This window comes from Poeciliopsis prolifica, unplaced genomic scaffold (assembly GCF_027474105.1).
Source record: "Poeciliopsis prolifica strain line A6 unplaced genomic scaffold, Auburn_PproV2 SCAFFOLD115, whole genome shotgun sequence".
Classification (NCBI taxonomy): Eukaryota; Metazoa; Chordata; class Actinopteri; order Cyprinodontiformes; family Poeciliidae; genus Poeciliopsis; species Poeciliopsis prolifica.
Genome location: NW_026562490.1, coordinates 694,261 through 714,430, shown reverse-complemented (window position 1 = coordinate 714,430; position 20,170 = coordinate 694,261). Strand labels below are relative to the sequence as shown.

At 42.4% G+C, this 20,170-nt stretch overlaps 1 protein-coding gene across 2 annotated transcripts; it reads right to left on the bottom strand.

Annotated features, from left to right (window-relative positions):
• Window positions 1-1,177: 1,177 nt before the first annotated feature.
• Window positions 1,178-19,610, bottom strand: lrrc40 (leucine rich repeat containing 40). Of its 2 annotated transcripts, none has more exons than XM_055024100.1 (15): window positions 19,388-19,610; window positions 17,363-17,544; window positions 16,782-16,855; window positions 16,331-16,460; window positions 13,561-13,684; window positions 12,814-12,953; window positions 12,528-12,700; window positions 12,351-12,441; window positions 9,426-9,471; window positions 4,588-4,714; window positions 3,838-3,945; window positions 3,641-3,751; window positions 2,812-2,889; window positions 1,845-2,025; window positions 1,178-1,723 (listed from the first exon to the last, which is right to left on the bottom strand). In XM_055024100.1, exons 1-15 carry the CDS (start codon window positions 19,530-19,532, stop codon window positions 1,613-1,615), a joined length of 1,821 nt encoding a protein of 606 aa, XP_054880075.1. In that variant the 5' UTR covers window positions 19,533-19,610; the 3' UTR covers window positions 1,178-1,612. The 2 variants fall into 2 exon arrangements, with proteins under 2 accessions (XP_054880075.1, XP_054880076.1); XM_055024101.1 differs by having other exon boundaries at window positions 4,588-4,687.
• Window positions 19,611-20,170: the final 560 nt, after the last annotated feature.

The window sequence follows — 20,170 nt, the reverse complement described above, 5'->3', positions numbered from 1 at the left end:
ATAAACACATCTACCACCATAGAGGAAAGGTGGGGAATTTTGACAGTGAAAAGAAAGTTTAGTAAAGCAAGTATGACAAGTTTTATGTCCAGACTAAGATATTTTTAACTGAAACAAAAAAAGGCATTAGATTTACTACAACGTCCTCAATACAAGAAAATGTATTATAACAGATAAAGCCATTATTTCTGTAAAAAGAATGTATGAGAAAAAAGCTTTGATAGCGTAATTAAGATCTGACGTGAGCCTCTCCCCTGGTCAGATAGTGGAGGACCTTATAATGTGGAGCAACAATTCATTATTTTAAACTAAATGTCACCAATTCCAAATACAGGTGTATAGATTTTTACAAAGTCCATTCCAGAACCTTTCGTTGTCATTAAGCAGCTTCAGTCCCATGAGTCCCTGGTTGTTGTCATTCACCAAACATTCTGATAAGGTTGACCAAAAAGTTAAAAAGTTTGAACATCTTTTGCAAATGAAATCAGTTTGGATTATGTTAAAAGTTGGTTATTTTCTATAATTCTCTGGTAGAGCATGTCTCATAACCTATCTATAGGAAACAAAATCAAAACTAATCAGAAACATAACCAGTAAATTTCTTGCTGAATTTACAAAAACACTTTTAAAAAGTCACACAGAATACGAGCAGTGCTGCCCTGAAGAATTCTTCAGGGTGGATTCAAGATCCTACCATCAACTAACAACATTTTAACTACTAATTACAAAAGCTACTGATGCGATTCCCATCACATCAAATGTAATTTTCAGATTTTAAAAAAATTCATTCTCATACTTGAAGTGTGAAAATTACAGATCCCTACGTGAGGGACTTATAAAATCGGTGGCGTGTCAAATACTTATTTTCCCTTCTGGATGAATGCATTCTTGTTTTTTTTCCTAATAAGTTATTGAAAAGGATGTGTACTCTTGTCCTCAATCATTGGGGGGAAAAAAAACCTTCCTTGGTATTTTCAAGTTTTTTACATGTCTCCATCGCATTTTGACAATTTCACAATGAACTCCAGTGTTGGAGGTTGGAAGGCCTTCATGCCTTCATCCACAGACTCAAGACAATGTGAACAATGTTCTCCTTTGAGGTTAAAAATAATGTTTAACATTACTTCAATCAGCTGAGGGTATGATTAATTTTGGGATTAAATGCATAAATATAGAATAGAATAGAATTCAACTTTATTGTCATTGCACTGTCACAAATACACAAATCAATGAAACGTAGTATATACTTGCTGTGTGTTTATGAAGTTGGTCTTTAGTTTTGTATGCTATTTTTACCAGAGCTGTCAAGACTTGACATGTCAAATAAGAAAGGTTAATTCATTCATAAAATAGCAATATTTTCTACCCATAAAGTTCTGACTATGAACTAAAGAATTCACAAAAGAACACAATAAAACAGCTGAAAAGAGAGAGAGAGCTCTTTATGTCCTGAAATAACTTCTTAGAAGGATTTGGACATTCCACTTTTACAAAAACAACTCTGGATTTTTAGCACCAAACATAGGGAACAAACATCTTTTCAAAATGTGATAAATTTTGAAAGACAAAAAGACTTGATCCTTTTTGATGAACCGCCAGGTGAGTTCATGCCTCATGTAGGGATGCGACTGCGCAGGTACTCCAACACTGCATCCGTTCCCTTGGCAACAATGGCTACTCTGGGAGTGCGGAAAGGATTCCCTTCCAGACTCAGGCATCTGAGGTTCACACAAAGATCCAGTTGACAAAGAGTAGCATTTAACATTGATTTACTGTTTTAGCTAAAAATACTAATTCAATAGAAAAACATGTAAAAATGTTCCCAATAATGATTCTAACCTGAGGCTGGTACACAGGCCCAGTTCAGGAGGGACTCTGAGAAGGTCATTGTTGGACAGATCCAGGGTGGACAGACTGAGCAGCTGCCTCAGACGGCTGGGATCTACCCCACCCACCTGGTTGTTCCCCAGCATCACCGTCTCCAAGGTTACAATCTGATACAGAGCTTCAGGGAAGGAGCTGAACCTGCATGACAACAAATTAATACCCTGCATCTTGTTTTTACTTTCATTAGATGTAGGTCTTTATTAAACTATTTTAGTAATAAAATAATTCAAGTCCATTACACAGTTAGAAACCCCCAATAGTTGCTTCAAAAGAAAAGCTCATGTTTACTTGTTATTTATCTCTGGAAACAAAAGTGATTTAGTTGTTTGTCTATGATAAACATAGATGAACATTTCTAGACATACTTCTTCCTCTAGAGCTACCAGCTCACTTAGGCCATACAGGGGGGAGCTGATGGAGGACTTTCCCCTGCGTTCACACCACAGCACATCAATGAGATCAAGACCAGGGCTTTGACTAGGCCCAAACACTTTGTTCAATAAGTCTTTGGTGGGTTCACTGGTATGTTTTGGGTCATTGTCAAGTTTCTGGGTCCAATTCTGCTTCCACTTTTTATTTTGTCCAAGCACCCCATGAAACACCATACAAGTGTATCCCAGAGTCACCTCACTCTCATGACTCAAACGTTCCCTGACCAATCAGTGACCAGGTCCTCTGTCCACTAGGATCGGTTCAGATGGGAGAAACAGGGCCGGTACTGGTAGCTAACCGAAGAGCCGACAGTCAGGTGCAGTTGAGTTTTAAAATGGGGTCTACTCTCATTTCAACTGGTGGCCTGATGTCACCCCCCCCCCCCCACACACACACACACACGTTTCTGCACTGCACTGCATGAACAGAATATGGCGGCAGTCCGCTGCTGCTAAATGGCTTTTAAGAAAAAACAGATCCAGGTGGAGCTACCTGTTGTAGTTTAGCACAATGCATCGTAGTTTCGAAAGGTTTTTCATTTCAGAGGGTAAATCAGTCAGCTGGTTGTTCCTGAAACAAAGAAGGCACAGTCTGTTGCTGATATGGACACAATACATCACTTCATTATACATGAGTGTCACTGTAAAATTCAAATAGTTCTTTTATTGTTCTGTTGCTTGTTCAGAATTTCCAGATGTGAGGCTGACCTCAGTACGAATAGGAAATTACAGCAGCTTTGGAGCTAATCAAACTGCTCCCTGCTCTATCAACTCATCGCCGTGGTCACAGTCATCAGGCCTGCATTAGGTAGCTTCCTCACTATCTGCTGCTAAAGGGTGCCAACCTGACAAGTCACCTTAAAGGGTGCATTTCCCAGGCACATGGTGCCACTTTATAACATAATCAACTGTTACCTTAATTCTCCTATGAAAATGCTGTATTTATATCAAACATATAAGACATGTGACTTCACAGTTTAATGCCTTAAAATTGTCCGTTTACAACCGTTCTCAGAAAAGAAACAAAAGGGACGCTATGAGCGCCACTCTGGTTTATTTGTATTTATATTTAGGTAGAATATGAGTTCTGAGAACACTTCGAATAAATTCAATAATAAATATCAAAATGAATTACTCCAAAATGTTTTAGAAAAGTGGGAAGGAACAGCAGCTCTAAATGTGTCATAAAGACATAAATCAATAGGAATCCAAAGTTAAGGACGAAATACATTCATGAATGTAAAGATCTGAATCTGAGTGGACTGTGTCACTATTGCCGTTTTATTTCCTGGTAGCTGAACAGAACCATGAAGTGAGCGTACCTGAGGTCAATGTGTGTGAGCTGCTGGAGGGAGCAGATGTCAGCAGAACAGGAGCTCAGTCTGTTAAAGCCCAGGTTGATGTCTGACAGTGAAGAGCGGAGCTCCAGCAGTCTGCACGCAGCGCACAGCAGGAAGGGGTGGAGCTTTATTACATCAGGTAGTTTACCCACAGTCCTCTCTGACATAGTGATACACACCGGGGTGGGAAAGTTGTCAGCTGGTTCCTGCTGAAGTTAACAGAGATGATGGCCTGATGCCCTGCAGCATCAAACACCTCGTCTGGAACCATGGCTGCCTGCTTGTTACTGAATACACATATTAACACATACTGGGGTAAAACACAAATATGAATAAATTCTGCAGTAAAATTGTGGTGAAAATTAGAACAAAAACAAGATTGAACACATTAGACATGTATCAGTTTTCTTTTAAGTCATTTTACCTTGGTGTTAACTCATTCATTATTTTAGTCCTCCAGAAGTTCAAACCAGACTATGCAGGATTTTTCTTCATTCATTTTTACATTTAATAATACTTTTTGCCCTGTTTTGAAGTAGAGCAACTTCACTTATTTCTCACAGTTTGCTTTAAAAACTGTTTTCTGTGAACTGTTCCAGAAAACCCTCCAACTCTGGTCTCTGGTATAAGTTCTATGTAAAAGATGTTTACCTTTATATACTAGATTAAAAACCTCTTTTCAAGGGAGTTCTGGTCAACAGGCAGCAAATGTTATACAAGAAAAATAGAAAGCAAAAGATGAGCAAAGAGCTAAAGAGTTCAGGATAGAGTGACAACATGTTGGACCAGTTCCAGTCAGTTGCAGCAGAATTCAAGCACATACCTGAACAGAACCTCCTTCGGCCAGGACTGCCTTCACAACAGTAACTAGGAAACACACCAACGGGACAAAACCAGCTTTCATTGTCAGTGAGTGAAAATAGGCTCACCTGTACTCCAACGTCTTCAGAGTTTTGATGTTGTGCGTGTTGACCAGACCTTCAGACGGTAACGTCATGGCAGTGGGCCCAGCTGCTCCCACAGCCTCCTCTGCACATTGATGGACAAAACAAGTGACTGGAAGAAACGTGGAAATATTCCATAAAAGAGCCAAAATCACTGACATGCATGATTTACTAAATCAAATAGTTCATAGATGACTATCAACCAGATAATTATTGTAGTAGTTCTACTTCATCCCTACTGACCGCCAGAGGGCAGTGCTGAAAGCACTGAATGTTCTCATCGCGCATGCGTCGTTCGAGTAATAATACCAAAAGAGTCACACCTGTGACATATCGGATGATCAATCAGAGGCTATATAGCATGACGTCATCCGATGCTCTGTTCCTCTTTTCTTCTCACGTGCGGTTCGCTTTGTGTGGCATCAGCCTTTTGGATTTTTGGATATTTTCACCGTCGTTGGAAGCCCGACTGCCTGTTGGCCGGAGTAGCGGTGTATCACCCTCCTTGAGCTGTGACGGATCTTCGATTCACGGCACAGTTTGCCTTGTTGCTTTAATTGGTGATGGTTGCGTCTCGCACCCTCTCCCAATTTTAGCCGAATCTTACGGCCGGTTTGTTTTTGCTTTGATTGGTGACAGGTGCCCTTTTTGCCCCTCTCCCGGTTTTTGGATTTTGGTCCGCAGCGGCGTTCACGCCCCCTCGCCCATTCTTGGTCTGTTTTTTCGTCCTGCGCTGGACGTAACTGGACCGCATCTGCCTATCGTTGGTCCGCTGTGTTTTCTTTCTTTCTTTCTTCTGCCTGTGACTGGTGACGGTAGCGTCTCGCCCCCTCTCCCAGATTCAGCCGATCTTGTGATCATAGTTTTGTGTTGGATTCACCTGACTTCGTTTGCTGCTTTGATTGGTGACGGCTGCGTTTTCGCACCCTCTCCCGATTTGATTTTTTTGTTCTGGGCGTCGCTGACGGTGTCAGCCCCTTTGTTGCTCTTTTATTGTGATTGCTGACGGCACCCCTCTCCCAATCGTAGCCTGTTTTGTCTGCCTGTGGTAGGACTGGCTTCGGTTTTGGCTATGGATAGCTCCCACTGTTATGGCTGAAGCCCTGTCAGGCGATCCCTGCATGAACTGCAGCTACATGCTCCATGCTGTGAAAGTTGCTCGTCTGGTCCAGTTACACCCGGAGTCTGAAGGTGACCTTCCACCTTCTGGGCAGGTTGCCGCGGCTAGGCGCTCTAAGTGCAGGACCGGGGCTGCAGCCTCGGTGGCTCCTCCTAAGAAGAGGCGAGCTAAGTCTGACCAGGGTCTTTCCACGAGGGTTGAACGTTTGTCTGCGGAATCCCTTCTTCAGGCACATCAGAAGGTGGATGCTTCCATGGCTAGGTTCTCTTCCCCTCCTATGCCGGAGTTGGCCGTGGAGGAGGATGTACCGTCTTTGGCTGCCTCTGCCTCTCACTTTCGGCATGAGGAGGAGGAGGCACAGTCATCTCGCGCTTTGGAGACCAGCTCACGCTCTTCGTCTCAGAGTGCGGCTAGTGGCTCGAGTGACAATTCCATGCAGGACATCATGCGTATGGCCTTGAGGCAGTTGCAGCTGGATCTTCCGCAAGTGACGGAGTCTGCTCCTGGCAGTGCTTTTTTCAGGCACGGATGAGTCCCTACCCCCTTTTGTGTCCCTCCATCAGAGGAGTACCTCAGGGAGTTGCATACTTGTTGGTGGGACCCTAGGGCCTTTTCACGTCTCTCCACCGATGGTCGGGTGTTGGCAGCTATGCAGGAGTCGGTTACGGCCGGCTTGGATCGCATGCCTGCAGTCGGAAGCTGCTCATTGTGTCGCCGGATGAGGCCCTACGTGATGATATTCGGTGCCAGCGGGTCAATCTTCAATACCTTGACGATTTGGCTTCTCTGCGCCCCGTCTTGAGAGCCTGCTTCTCGCGATACGAGTTGCCTGCTCGCTCATGTGTCCCGGTTGGACCTCCGGGTGAACTTGGAGAAGAGCTGTCTGATTCCATTGCAGACAACCACTTTTCTTGGAGTGTATTTGGATTCTCCCTCCATGATGGCCTACCCATCTGTCCAGAGGGTGGACGACATTCTCCAGCTGGTGAGTCGATTCCGGCTGGGCAGGACCCTTCCTTACGTTGACTTCTTGCGGCTGCTGGGCAAACTGACATCTGTTACTCGGGTTGTGCCCTTGGGTCTGCTGTCGCTGCGCCCTTTGCAGAGGTGGGTCAACAGCTGGGACCTGGATGCCAGGCTTCACAGGCACCGCAGACTCGTGGTGACATGGCTATGTCTTCGTGCCCTGAGTCCATGGAGAGACAGGGCCTATTTGTCCAGGGGTGTGTCCATGGGAGTGGTTGTGTGTCGCAGAGGTGGTCACAACAGATGCCAGCTCTATGGGATGGGGTGCTGTGTGACAACACTGGGCAGTTCAGGGCCCCTGGGGTCCACAGGATCGCTCCAGGCATATAAATGTGTTGGAGCTGCGTGCTGTACATTTGGCTCTCGGGCACTTTTTACCCCACCTGGAGGAGAGACATGTCCTGGTTCAGTCGGACAACACCTCAGTCATCTACCACATCAACCACCAAGGTGGCACCAGGTCAGCTCAGCTTCTGGAGGAGTCCCAGAATCTCCTGGAATGGGCATCTGTTCACCTGTTCACCCTGCAGGCGGTGTACTTGCCAGGGCTGCACAATCAGGTGGCAGACTCCCTTTCCCGACAGGCGCCGGCCCCGGGAGAGTGGTCCCTCCACAGCGACATGGTCCGCCTGATCTGGGGCCTTTTCGGTCAGGCAGAGGTCGATCTGTTCGCAACAGAGGGCTCGACTCATTGTCCTCTTTGGTTTTCCCTTACAGGGGCCGCCTGTGCGCTGGGCCAGGACGCCTTGGCCCGGGGTCCTCCTATATGCCTTCCCACCTCTTCCCCTGATTTGGCAGACTCTTCGGAGAGTTCTCGAGAACGGCCACAGGATGTTGCTGGTAGCCCTGCATTGGCCGGCACGGCTGTGGTTTCAGCTTCTACGGAGTCTGTGTCACAGTGTCCCGTGGTCTCTCCTGCCCAGGAGGGATTTGCTGTCTCAGTTGGGGGGTCAGATATGGCATCCCAATCCTCACCGCCTCGGGCTGTGGGTGTGGCCACTGGGAGGCTTGAACAGCAGCTGACTGGGTATTCGGCTCCTGTCAGGCACACTATTTTGAGTGCCAGGACATTTTCCACTCGTCAGCAATATGCAAGCAGATGGCGTCTGTTTGCCCGGTGGTGTTTTGTCCGTAATGCTGATCCAGTCACCTGTGCAGTTCCCACTGTTTTGGAGTTTCTTCAGTCCCTTCTTGATAAGGGCCGCTCCCCTTCGACACTTAAGGTCTATGTAACAGCTATATCGTCTTGTCATGCTGAGGTTGATAGCTGTACAGTGGGGAGCCATAATCTCGTTTCTCTTTTTTTGCGTGGTGCTCGTTGGCTGCGCCCTCCTATGGCATCGCGAGCACCAGTTTGGGACCTGTCCTTGGTGCTCACTGCTCTGTGCCGCCCTCCATTTGAGCCTTTGGTTTGGGCGGACCTCAAATGGTTGTCATGTAAGACTGCTTTTTTGTTGGCTATTGTCTCAGCTAAGAGGGTCGGTGAGCTACATGCTCTTTCTGTCAACCTGTCATGCCTCCGATGGAGTTCAGATGGCTCTGGTGTCACCTTGTGGCCGAACCCGGCGTTTGCCCCTAAGGTGTTTTCTCCTTCTTATTGAAACCAGCCATTGAGATTGGCGCGTTTTGGGCCCATCTCAGGGCACTGGAATGGTTCTGAGTTGCTGTGCCCAGTGAGGGCACTGGAGGCCTATCTTGCAGCCACTGCTGCTTTAAGACGCTCAGACCAGCTGTTCTTGTGCTATGGAGGCCCTCAATTAGGTTGTCCTCTGTCTAAACAGCGTCTCTCCCATTGGATTGTGGATGTCATCTGCCACGCCTACGCTGCGGGACACCACCCCCAGCCAGTCGGAGTGAAGGCACACTCTACCAGGAGCGTTTCCACTTCCTGGGCCACCTTGAGAGGAGTTCCTCTGGAAGCTGTATTTGCTGCTGCGTCATGGGCTTCTCCAAGCACATTCGCTAGGTTTTACAATGTGAATGTGGTGTCCTCTCATCCTCTGGACCAGGTTCTTTTACAAGGCTCTTCTGGGCCTTCTCAGTGAGGTTTGTGCTCAGGATTCCTTGTGACATCGCTGGTATTCATCATTCCAGCATAGCTTTCAGCACCCCCCTCTGGCGGTCAGTAGGGATGAAATAGAACGACAGTTACATATGTAACTACGGTTCTATGAATCCCGGATCACCGCCAGAGCTTCTCTGTCACTCAGAATCCTTGCATTTCGCGAGAAGGTTCTGTGGGAACAGAGCATCGGATGACGTCATGCTATATAGCCTCCGGTTGATCATCTGATATGTCACAGGTGTGACTCTTTTGGTATTATTACTCGAACGGCGCATGCGCGAAGGGAACATTCAGTGCTTTCAGCACCGCCCTCTGGCGGTCATCTGCGATTCATAGAACCGTAGTTACATACGTAACTGTCGTTTTATTTCTAACAGGAATTTGAGGTTCTTGGTCCTTTTATCAGAGACTCTAAAGAAACTTAACTTATATGTTCTTTGTTTTTACTGAACTCAGCTGTTTATTGAAGTGATTGTCAGGACCCTCTGGGCTCCATGTGTGTCTGGACTAACAGTTATTTGTAGAACTGATTGGACATTTGAAGCTCATTGCACCAGGATGAAATGAGTCTTTAGTTTTAAATATTTCTGGAGTTAGAAACAAAAATATCACCTTTAATTCTTCCTCTTAGATATTTCAGAAGGTCACTGGTTCCTTTCTGTGATGCAACAACACTTTAGGTTAGTATTGAATTAATGAAGAACATGCTTATTAGAAACAATGATGAGTAATGGGTGTGAGGTATGGCTGGTGTTAAACAGTATACACTGAATATTCTAGTAGTAATAGTAGTTGTCTTTATTTCATGTGTTACACACACTTACAGGTGCCCAGTCCACATGGGCACAATAAAACATATACAAACAAGCAGACAGACACAAATATTCTTTCAAGAAAAAGCATCCTCTTTCAGAGGTGCCAAAATAAACTGTGCTGACCCAAAAAATACTTGAATAAATAACGCATTTTATTCTCATCTGTTAAATAAAAGAAATATGGATAAACATAAAGTATTTTAGTAAATAAATAATCTCTCAATGTCAGGTACAAGGGACAATTAAAAAAAAGTGCATTCGCTCTCAATTTTCCCCAAATCACACAATAAACATCTTCGGTCTTCCTCTGGAACTGAACAAAAATGTCCAATCTCCAAAGAGAAAGACAAAGTGAGGGCACTGGAGGCCATATCTTGCAGCCACTGCTGCTTTAATTTAATGGTAATTTTCAAATTTGTATTATTTCAGTGAATGGCTGTGTTCTATGGGTGGAAGAAAATTGTGATTTTTTTTTTCTTCAAACAAACTACAATAACATTAATAATGTGTGACTATTATTAATTATTGAATTAATTTTTCATCATGTTGAACTTGGACTCTTTCTACACAGCATGAAGCTGTTCTCATGTTGGCTCCTTAACACCAATGTGTCATTTATTGATTCCAAAGTTTTTTCTGAATAAACTTTCGTTGAATATGGTAGCAACCACTCCATCTTTATAGTGTTATTGTTATCTTTATAGTGGGACACTAGTTTAGAAATGTAAACTAGTGTCCCACCAGGAGAACACGCGGAGGAAGCTTAGGAAGCCAAGCTGGACAAACGGCGTCCCTCAGATTAACAAACACTTAGAGAAGTCACTAAGAGCTCCCAGTTTAGTCCAATTATTAAGCAAACTAATATACATTTACAAATTTTTTTTGATTAGAAAGGTAAATCACCAACACAAAAATAAGCATAAATAACCTCCTTATAGTTGTTATAGTGAAAATATATTTGCTATATATATTAAGATAAAACAGTCATTCATGAGTTTTTCTTGGATTTTTCTGAAAGTATAAAACAGTCCCACTGCCCAGGTCACAGACTGGATAGGGTTACAATCTGTACTGACTGCCAACAGATCTGGAAAAGTCAAACTTTTGAAAGGATGGAGAAAATCCTTCCGGTTCTTAAACTCACTCAAACACAGAATTAAATCAAGGACGTTGTCTCAGGATAATGTGTGTTTACTGAAGTAAAAGTCTGACAATAACATTTAAATCCTTTTTTAATTTAACTATTGAGATATTAAACATGTTCTATGAGTTCACAGCTTATCTAGGCACCGAAGGACAAATCTGGGTGCTGAGAACTTATGATGAAATCAGGAATCATTATGTTTTCTTATGATCCACCAGCTACCAGCTTCAGCACCTCAGAAGCTAAAATCCGGCTGAGGTGTGAGCATCATGGACTGTTGGAGTCCATCTGATTGGTCAAACATAATATCCATATGCTCAATGTAAATGTCTGCCTGCTGTTGAAATATAATTTTAAAGTAGCACAATAGTACATAAGTTAACTTTTAGGTTAAGATAAACTTAGATACAAATCCAAACTAAAACAACTGGTGACTCTCTGAACTTACATAAATTCCTAATCAGAAAGCAGTCTTATACTCCTTAAGGAACATTTCAGACAGGGAGTGTATTGGCTATCAGGGCAATAAATTCTTTACTCAGGGTTGAATAGTTCAGGCAAACACTAAAAACTATAGAAGTCTGTTACAACATATAATCAAACATATTGGTATATTTCTTTAAGCATTAAAAAGCATGTTTTGAATTAGTTACTTCCTAGATCCAAACTTATAGTCATTATTTAGCATTACATTTTGTGCAAGCTTGATTAAAAATACAAGCTGGTTTCTTGTTGAAGCATTTTGAGGCAAGAGATAACGTTCCAGACGCACGCTATAAATCAGATCGCCTAAAGGAGCCTGATACAAGAAGAGCTGGGGGTTCAGTGGGTCTGTGAGGTAATAAAATTAACATTTAAGACAGCCCACACAAAGGAAAGGACCACACCTCCTAATGCATATATTCAAATGAGGAGAATACACATTCTCATAAAATGGTTTGTTTCACAGCAGAAGTTCGAATCTCTTTGTGCTGAGTGAGAGTTTCCCGGAAGATGCATCTTTTGTTTTTTTACTCAGTTCATTGTCTCTGTTTTGTCATGTCTTGGACTTTTGATAATCTAGGTGAGATGCTTATTGTAACATTCTTCTTGCATTGAATTTCTCTGGATAAAACTCTGAATATCTGAAGTCGTATGATTGCTCTTTTCTCTCTGCACACGTACACAGACACAAGAACCTAGGACAGAGAATTAATTAAAGAGCTAAATCAAGTTAATCCTCCTCTTTTTAATTCTTAACACTGCACAACAAGATACTGAATTAAACCAGAGCTTTGTGATTGGGACTCACCATTATGGTAATGACAATTATAATTCAATATGTTGTGCTGCTCTTAGCACTGAAGTATGAAACATTCTGTAAAGGACTGAAAATTAAACATCCCAGCACACAGCAGCCTGACTCCACACACAAAACTTAAAAATGAGTGTCTTCAGACGTACAGACGGGGTCAGTGAGAACTCAACACAGTCAGCTGAACATGAATGAGTCCCACGCTTTAGGAATGCTGTGATATCAGCTTTCAGTTCCAGCACAAACCCAATAGATAGTGTGTGTGTTTTTGAGGTGTGACCTACAGCCAGAAGTTCCTTCCTGATTCCACGGAGAGGGTTTCCCTCCAGCAGCAACACCTTCAGGTTGGGCAGCAGGCTCAGAGAAGCGGGAAGACTGATAAACACACCACAGTTCCAATGCAGATGGAAAACACAGCGGCCTGTATGCTCAGAGGGGAGGGTGTGTGTGTAAACACCTACGTGCTGATGTCGTTGTTAGTGAGGTCCAGCCGGGTCAGAGTGAGCAGCAGCATGAGTTCTTCAGGAAGATTTCTGATTTTGTTGTCTCTCAGTTCTAGAAGAGTCACAGCAGAGAGACAGGTCAGCTGCTCGGCCTCCAGCAGCTCCAACTGGTTGTTCCCAGCAAACACTTCCTACGAACACACACACACAGCTTAGTTTATAGCAAACTTTGCCAATACACAGCTAGACTGGGTCACAGCTTATACACTAGAACCCATAGCTGTAGACTGATTGCCATGGTTACCCTGAGAGCGGGTGCAGGCAGCTGCGGCAGCCGGCGTAGATTGTTGTGTCTCAGGTAGAGCTGCTCCAGAGCCAGCATCCCAGCCAGGCTGTCGGGAACGTCAGTCAGCTGATTGTGGCTGCAATCAAGGAGCTTCACATCTGCCGGGCCAGGTCAGAACACAAAACGCTTCAAACATCTACATGATACCTGACAGCTACTTATATTTAACAAAGCAAAAAAGGTTTGCTACATTAAAATTGTGTATAGAACTTAACAAATAGTTGTGAGAAAAACATAGTTTTTCATATTTTATAACAATGTAAGCAAAATTAGTAAAACCATACAATACATTTAAAAATTTTTTGGATACATTTTGAGAGAATAAATAGAATTAGCACAGCAGCATATTTTTTTTTCCACACAACCAACTTAAATATACCATCTCTCTGTGTGTTTTGTTTAAAGCACATGAAAAAGAAATGACTGGGCTAAAACACCCTTCATACCAAACCACACTTGTTTGTTTTTTTATCATGACGCTCTGCTCACTGTGCTGTCCATGACTAAATAAACTTTGTTTGAACAGATTTTTGAAAAAAACTGACTGAACACGAAAACCCATAAAAGCCAATATGTGATTACATACATGAATTTTCATCACAAAAGTGTTCATGTTTAAAAATCACAAACTATACTATGACAACATCAGTATGAACAATGCAGCCTAAGCATGTAACCTGCTTGTGGCCTCAGAGGTGCTCTTACTTGCCAGCTGGCCCAGGCTGTCAGGCAGGCTGCTCAGCTTGTTGTGACAAAGGGAAACTTTCTGCAGAGCTGAGAGATGGCCAACACTGGAGGGTAGATGCTTCAGAAGGTTGTTGGACAGATCCTTCAAGCAATCACAAAAAGAACACAGACATCAGTAAATAACAAAACACAGCAGAGCACACACTGAAGAGTGTAACAATTGTGTGAGTGATAGCTGGCCTTGTGAAGCAACCTGCTGAACAAGCGTAGATTGTTGTGTCACAGCATTTGTTTGAAGAACAAATGCTGAGAAGAAGTGGTTTGTTTCAGGCTGAGTGGAATGACAGATCCCTCTTTCAGCCAACAGAGAAAGCTTATTCCTACAGCTTCTAGCTGCTTTCAGGGATTTAGTTTATGACAATACCCTCCATGGTCACCTATATGCTCACCTGATCACGATCAAATATATCAAATCTTTGATCCATGTTGTCCATCTCTGTGAGGTGAAAGTAAAGCATGGTTGCTGGTTCATTCTGACCCAAAACAAGCAACAACAACCAGCCAACTGCATTCAGCTGAGCTCAGCACGGGCCAGGACCATGAAGTATTCAGAAAGCAATTCACACATGACAACAGGACAGTGTCATAGCTGTCCTGTTGTATTGATGTAGTCACATTTCTTCTCCATGCTTATTCCTCTCTCATCTTCATATGGTGATGAAGCCTCCGTGGTCATTGCTGACTGACTCTGGGACGACGCTCCGGCCCCTCCTCCTGGTCACACGTCTCTTCCGATGAAATTTAGCATAACAACAAAATCCTTCTTCACACATGCAATCATCGTAACATTTGTTGTTCTGTATCAGTCGGAACCCAGTCTGACTGATACACACTGGGTTCTCAAACATAACTCAATATTTCTATGGTTGTGAAGGCAGAAAAATACAGAGCTGCTTGAATCAGGGACCTGGGAGAGCAGCGCCTCATTAGATACCATGACTCCCTGGCACTGACCTGCTGCTTATAGGAAAGGATGCTTATACACTCTTAGGTTCTAATATTGGAAAATAAATTGTTGCTGTCCATCAGTGTAGGAAAGATATGGAGGCTATTCCAAACAATCTACATTTCATCACTCTGTTTTCTTCTCCACTTACATCATTTACTTTGATCAAGGAGCCATAATTAATGAAACTGCCACAACTTTCCTTTAGGACTCATGAGGAAAGCTTGTTAAGATGTCAGTAACAACCAACCATGAGGTGACCCACTGAAGATCATGAAGAACAGTCACTCCTTCATTTGGTTCTGTGACTTTTCCGCTGAACTGCAGAGGACCAGACCAACTGGGTCCAGTCATGCCTCTGTGTCCCACACAGGCCCATACATCTCTACTAGGTAGAACAGACTTCCCTTGTTTCCATTGTTCCCTCTGATCTGAACCAGAATGTGGATGAGCTGCCCTAACAAATGAAGAGGCTGAGTTTGTTCTGCTGTCTGTAGACAGCAGAACAAATACTCTGTCACAAGATCCTCTATCATATCATAGGCCTGTCATGATAACAGATTTTGCTGGGCGATTAATTGTCTCAAAAATTATTGCGATAAACGATAATATTGTTTGAAGACCTTTTTACATTGATTTAATGGAAATTACATAATAATACATGCGATTTCCTGCCAAAGATAGATACACTTTACTTTCAAAAGAACACTTAACACTGGGACTGATACACAAAATAAATAAAACAACCAAAACCAAAAATAAAATAGATTCTTAGTCTAAATGAACAATAAATGTACTTGAATAAAAACTAAACAACATGAAGCCAAAGTGGAAATAAACACTGCATTCAACCAAAAGAGTGCAGATTATGAAGATTGTATAGTATATTGCCTTTCAGTAATAATTAGATTTAAATAGAGAAGAATACGATTGCCTGATGCAATAGTTCAAACTACAGGACTTTTTACCCCGAATGACAATCTTAGAACATTATTCATTCTAAGATTGTCCCTTGTGTGTTACGGTAGATTGTCGTGGCCGCACTGATCTAAATCAAGGATTTGCCCAGACTGGGAGAGTGACGCAGCCTGTTGAATGTGACCGGTAGCCAATCAGAAAGCGCAGATTCTCCTCCTTCTTTCTGAGGGGAAACACGGAGGGAATCCCGAACAGCTGACACGATGCAACCCGAAGTCCAGCAGACATCGGAAACAACATGAATGTTTATTCAACAGTTCGTGCAAAGAAAATATAAATAACTAGAGGAGGAGTTGGAGCGAAATTTCTACCAGAAAACCCGGAAACTTTTCAGCTGTTCTTCGTTAATGTGACATAAATAGGTTATAATGGTTTTCATTCAGTCAGGACTGACACTAGTTACATGCATTGCAGGTAGATTGTAGTAAGGAATTGATTAATATTAGTGAACTGGACTTATTATTTTGTGTCCATTGTTGGACACAACACGGTTCAATCGAACCGTTATATCTAGGCTTTCTGTCGGCTAATGTGTCTCTCAGGTTTTGATGATGGGCCGACAATCGGTGACATAAGATGGTTCATCAATGCGCGCTGGGCATTACACTAAGGAAATAAGGAAGGGAGGGACAGTGGAGAGCACCGGAGTTGAGCCTTTTTTCATTCAGTGTCATCAACAGTAAGAAATGACACGATATAGCCAATAATTAAAATGAGGTCGATAGTTTTAACTTATCGTGCGATTAATTGACTTATCGTTTATCACGACAGGCCTAGGCAGACGTTGAGTGTGTGGTGAGTTACCAGCTCCGTCAGGTTTCCCAGCTCTCCTATTTCCTCTGGCACAGTTTCCAGGAGATTCTGCTGCAGTGTAAGGGAACGAAGGTTGTTTAGGGAACACACTTCTGTTGGCAGCGATGACAGCTTATTATGACTGTAACAAAAACACAGTTAATTTTGATTTGAAACTACTCAGATGATAGTTTTACTTAGAGATGAATCTCAACAGTAAAGTCATGGCAGTCAGCTTCAGGCTCAGTGAAAAGAAGTGCTTCGTCTATTTTTCTGCTGTGTTCTCTCATGCAGAGAGGACACATCAGGTTTCTTTGATTCTTTTCCTTTATTTTGTCCAAACACATGAAACACACAATGTCCTGCTCCTCTTTGTGCTTCTCAGAAGGTCTGAACTGTAAAAAAGATAGACTGGTGACTGATGTCTCCAGAGAAAACTCACCATGAAACTAACTAACTGTACCTTAGTCGCAGCTCCAGAAGCTCCTGCAGCTCTCCAAGAGCGCTGGGTAAAGTGCTCAGCTGGTTGTCATGGAGCTGCAAGAACAACTTGGTGAATAAAAGCTTGGTTGAACCTAAAGAAAATCAATTTATCCCAATAAAATACATCAGACAAAGTTTGTACTGATAAAAAGTGTCAAATTGACCATCCAGTAGGAGATTGGGGAGACTCCAGAACGGTTGACATGGGAGATTCCTGTCTTTCAAGAAGGACTCTGCTCCGCCGGTGCACAGTGGAAAGGACCGCAGCAAAGATGCAAGCAGTCTACAGTTACTAGTGTATAAAATACCTATTTAAAATTAAAACAACATTCAGACAGGTGGCGGGACAGGTAATGCCCACCAGGCTTATAATACACTGGGGGAAACCCTGATTTTGTTTAGCTGAGAAAAGTAGAGACAACTTCTTTCAACAGTACTGGATAATTTTTTTTATAACTTGCATCAACTGAATTTTTTTTGGCTTATTGGACCTTATGCCCAATCTTTCACAAAATGAACGTCTTAATCTCTTCAGTTGGTGCTGGAGTTGATTATACTTACATCAAGTATAGTTAGTGCAGGTAAGAGTTTGATGTCTTCAGACAGCTGTGTTAGTTGATTGGACGACAGAAGAAGTTTGGTGAGGTCGGTCTGTTCCCACCAGCGATCTGATCCTCCAAACGATACGTTCTCCTGGGCTTCCGCTGGTTCATCAATGTTAAGCCGATACACATTCTGAGGGACTGGGACACATGATGACTCAAATCGCTGAAGATACAAACAGAATTCCCTTAAAACACCCCAGTAGTACATGCTGACTTTACATTTGTGTCGTTTAGGGATTTGTAGATAGGAAGAATAGAAACATTATGGATGAATCCCACAGTGGGGGAATTCAGGAGCAGCATTATAGTATATAGGTTCAGAAGGACACTTGTTGCGTCTTGTAGGACTTGAATCTCAATCCAGGGATGTAGTTAGAACTTTATGTCTAATAATGCCTTTGAAATTGTTTAAAGTTATTTGTAACACATTGATAGACAACAATACACCACAGTAGAGGAAAAAGAGGCACCTTAACTGTCACAGATAAAAAGAGATATACCTATACTTAAAGGAGAAAAATGACCACAAATTACGTGTCTGATAATAAAACAAATACATATTAAGCTTTGGATCCTGACTTGACCCGTTCAGGTTCAAACTGGTAAAAAGTTTTCTTCCTATGTAAAGAAACCCTGCAGATTGCATAGGGTCACTGTCTGGCAGCATATCAATAGTGGACAGTCACTAGCATTGTCATAAAACAATTAAATGTGGTTTACTGACCATCAGATTTCGCTCATCAAAGACTTTATTAATGACTTCATTTGTGATAATCAGCTTCGTTTATTTTGTCTCAGAAACCTGGCTGCAGCAAGACAATTTTGTTTATATACATGAGACAACCAATTATTCAAAATTTCACATTCCTTTAAGTACTGCATGAGGAAAAGGAGAAGCAACTATCATCCAGACAGATTTATTCACTAACCCAGGCTAAATAGCTACAGTTATTTTGAATATCTAGCCCTCAACTTTTCCTCATCCAAATTGCAGTTACTGCTAAACTCAATTAGCTCAACCCACAGGAGATTTCTGCGGTATATATGTCCACATATGGATTGGAGAGTGAAATAATAATAGTACTTCTCTATTACCCATGCCTGTCTGGTTATGTCTTAATAATATTTGTGATTAATGTAACCGAGTCCTCCAAACCTCTGAGAAAATTTAACTAAAGCAGATATTGACCTGTAACAGTTTTTAAAGTATTGTTCCATTTTTCATTTCCTCCATATCTCAGAAAATCACCAGAGGTTAGGAATCAGCACTTCAGCTGCAAGAGCAAGAGCATTGCTTGCTCAATAATTTTCTAATTAGACATTAAAACAAGAAACGAATCAAAAGATGGACTCGGGAACGGGTTTGAATGGATGTTGTGAAATATCTACATTGATCTGAACAACAACATCAGATATTTCTGTACTAGCTGTGTTCATTTAATATCATCTCAAATATACATAATTGGTTGTAATCACAATTATGAGTTTGCAATCACGGTGCCTGATTCTATGACCACTGATTACTACTACTTGGGATACAGTTTATGAAGTCATCATGTACAGCTCTGAGTTATGCATGGTGTATTTTATAATTGCTCTATGCAGCTGGTCTTCTTGCCACCACGACCCTCTGCGCCCAAAACACGTAAAGTTGGCAAGAGAACATTAGAGCGGTTGCGGAAGTCACCAGAAAAAGACGAAAATATAATTTGAGTCTTGTTTTATTCTCAATGTCTTTCCAATCCAAACCAAAAATGGAATGTAGTAAAACCGTTGGTGTCTTCTCACCTCACCTTCTCCCCTTCACAATAAAAGTATACATTCGGGTGTGAAACGTATACATTGTATTCGCCTCTCGGCCAGAAAACAGCGACACCTACAGTCTCAGAGTCGTCGCCGCGAAGGCTAATCGTTCTTCATTTGACGCTGTTGTTCCTTTCTCCTACATAAATAAAAATAGACTACATACATATGTGCTTACCTTCAGTCAAGCCTCGACCGGACAGGTTGAGCTGGCCGCTTTTCCTGGCTGCCTTTAGCAGCCCGTAGGGAACAGCTGTCTCCAGCTTTGGGGTTCGAAAGCCCGCCAGACTGTCCACATTACCCGCCCTTTTGAAACGGGACATCTTCCTCTAAAATGCAGACAAATTTAACGTGGCTCTTCCACTGCGTGATACCCACACCCTGTAACCGCCTGCCTAAAAAACAACACAAATATTTCTTCCGCCCCGGATCCTTCACAATAAAAGTCACCCAAACTTACGTGTAGATCCCGGGTTGGAATGAAACACTACGAAACTGGAGGAGAAAATTCATCCTCTAAACTCGAGTTTTCAAATTTTATAAAACGAAACGTTTAAGTACTACATTTAATTAGCAATCGAAGAAAAAATACTTTCAAATGGTCCAAACAGCCAATTGAGACTGAAATCAATGAATAGTCATAGAAATACGGAAAAGGGCCCGAAGAGTTAACAGTTTATGTGTTGATAGAAAAATTATTAATCAGGCTGGATCAATTTCAGAATGATGCAAAAATGTTAAAGATGCAAACAAATAGTCTCTATGTTCCAAGTGTAACACCTGCAAATCTGGTTAGTTCCTTAAATCCTGTCCTCTGATTTCAAGTTACACATTTCCAATGAACGTACAATATCCAGAACAATAAATAAAGTAAAAACAGGGTATTGACTTTGAGTAGCTAATTGTCGTAATTATAAATTATAAAAGTAGATTAAACTTTCACCTGTAAAGACACATGCCT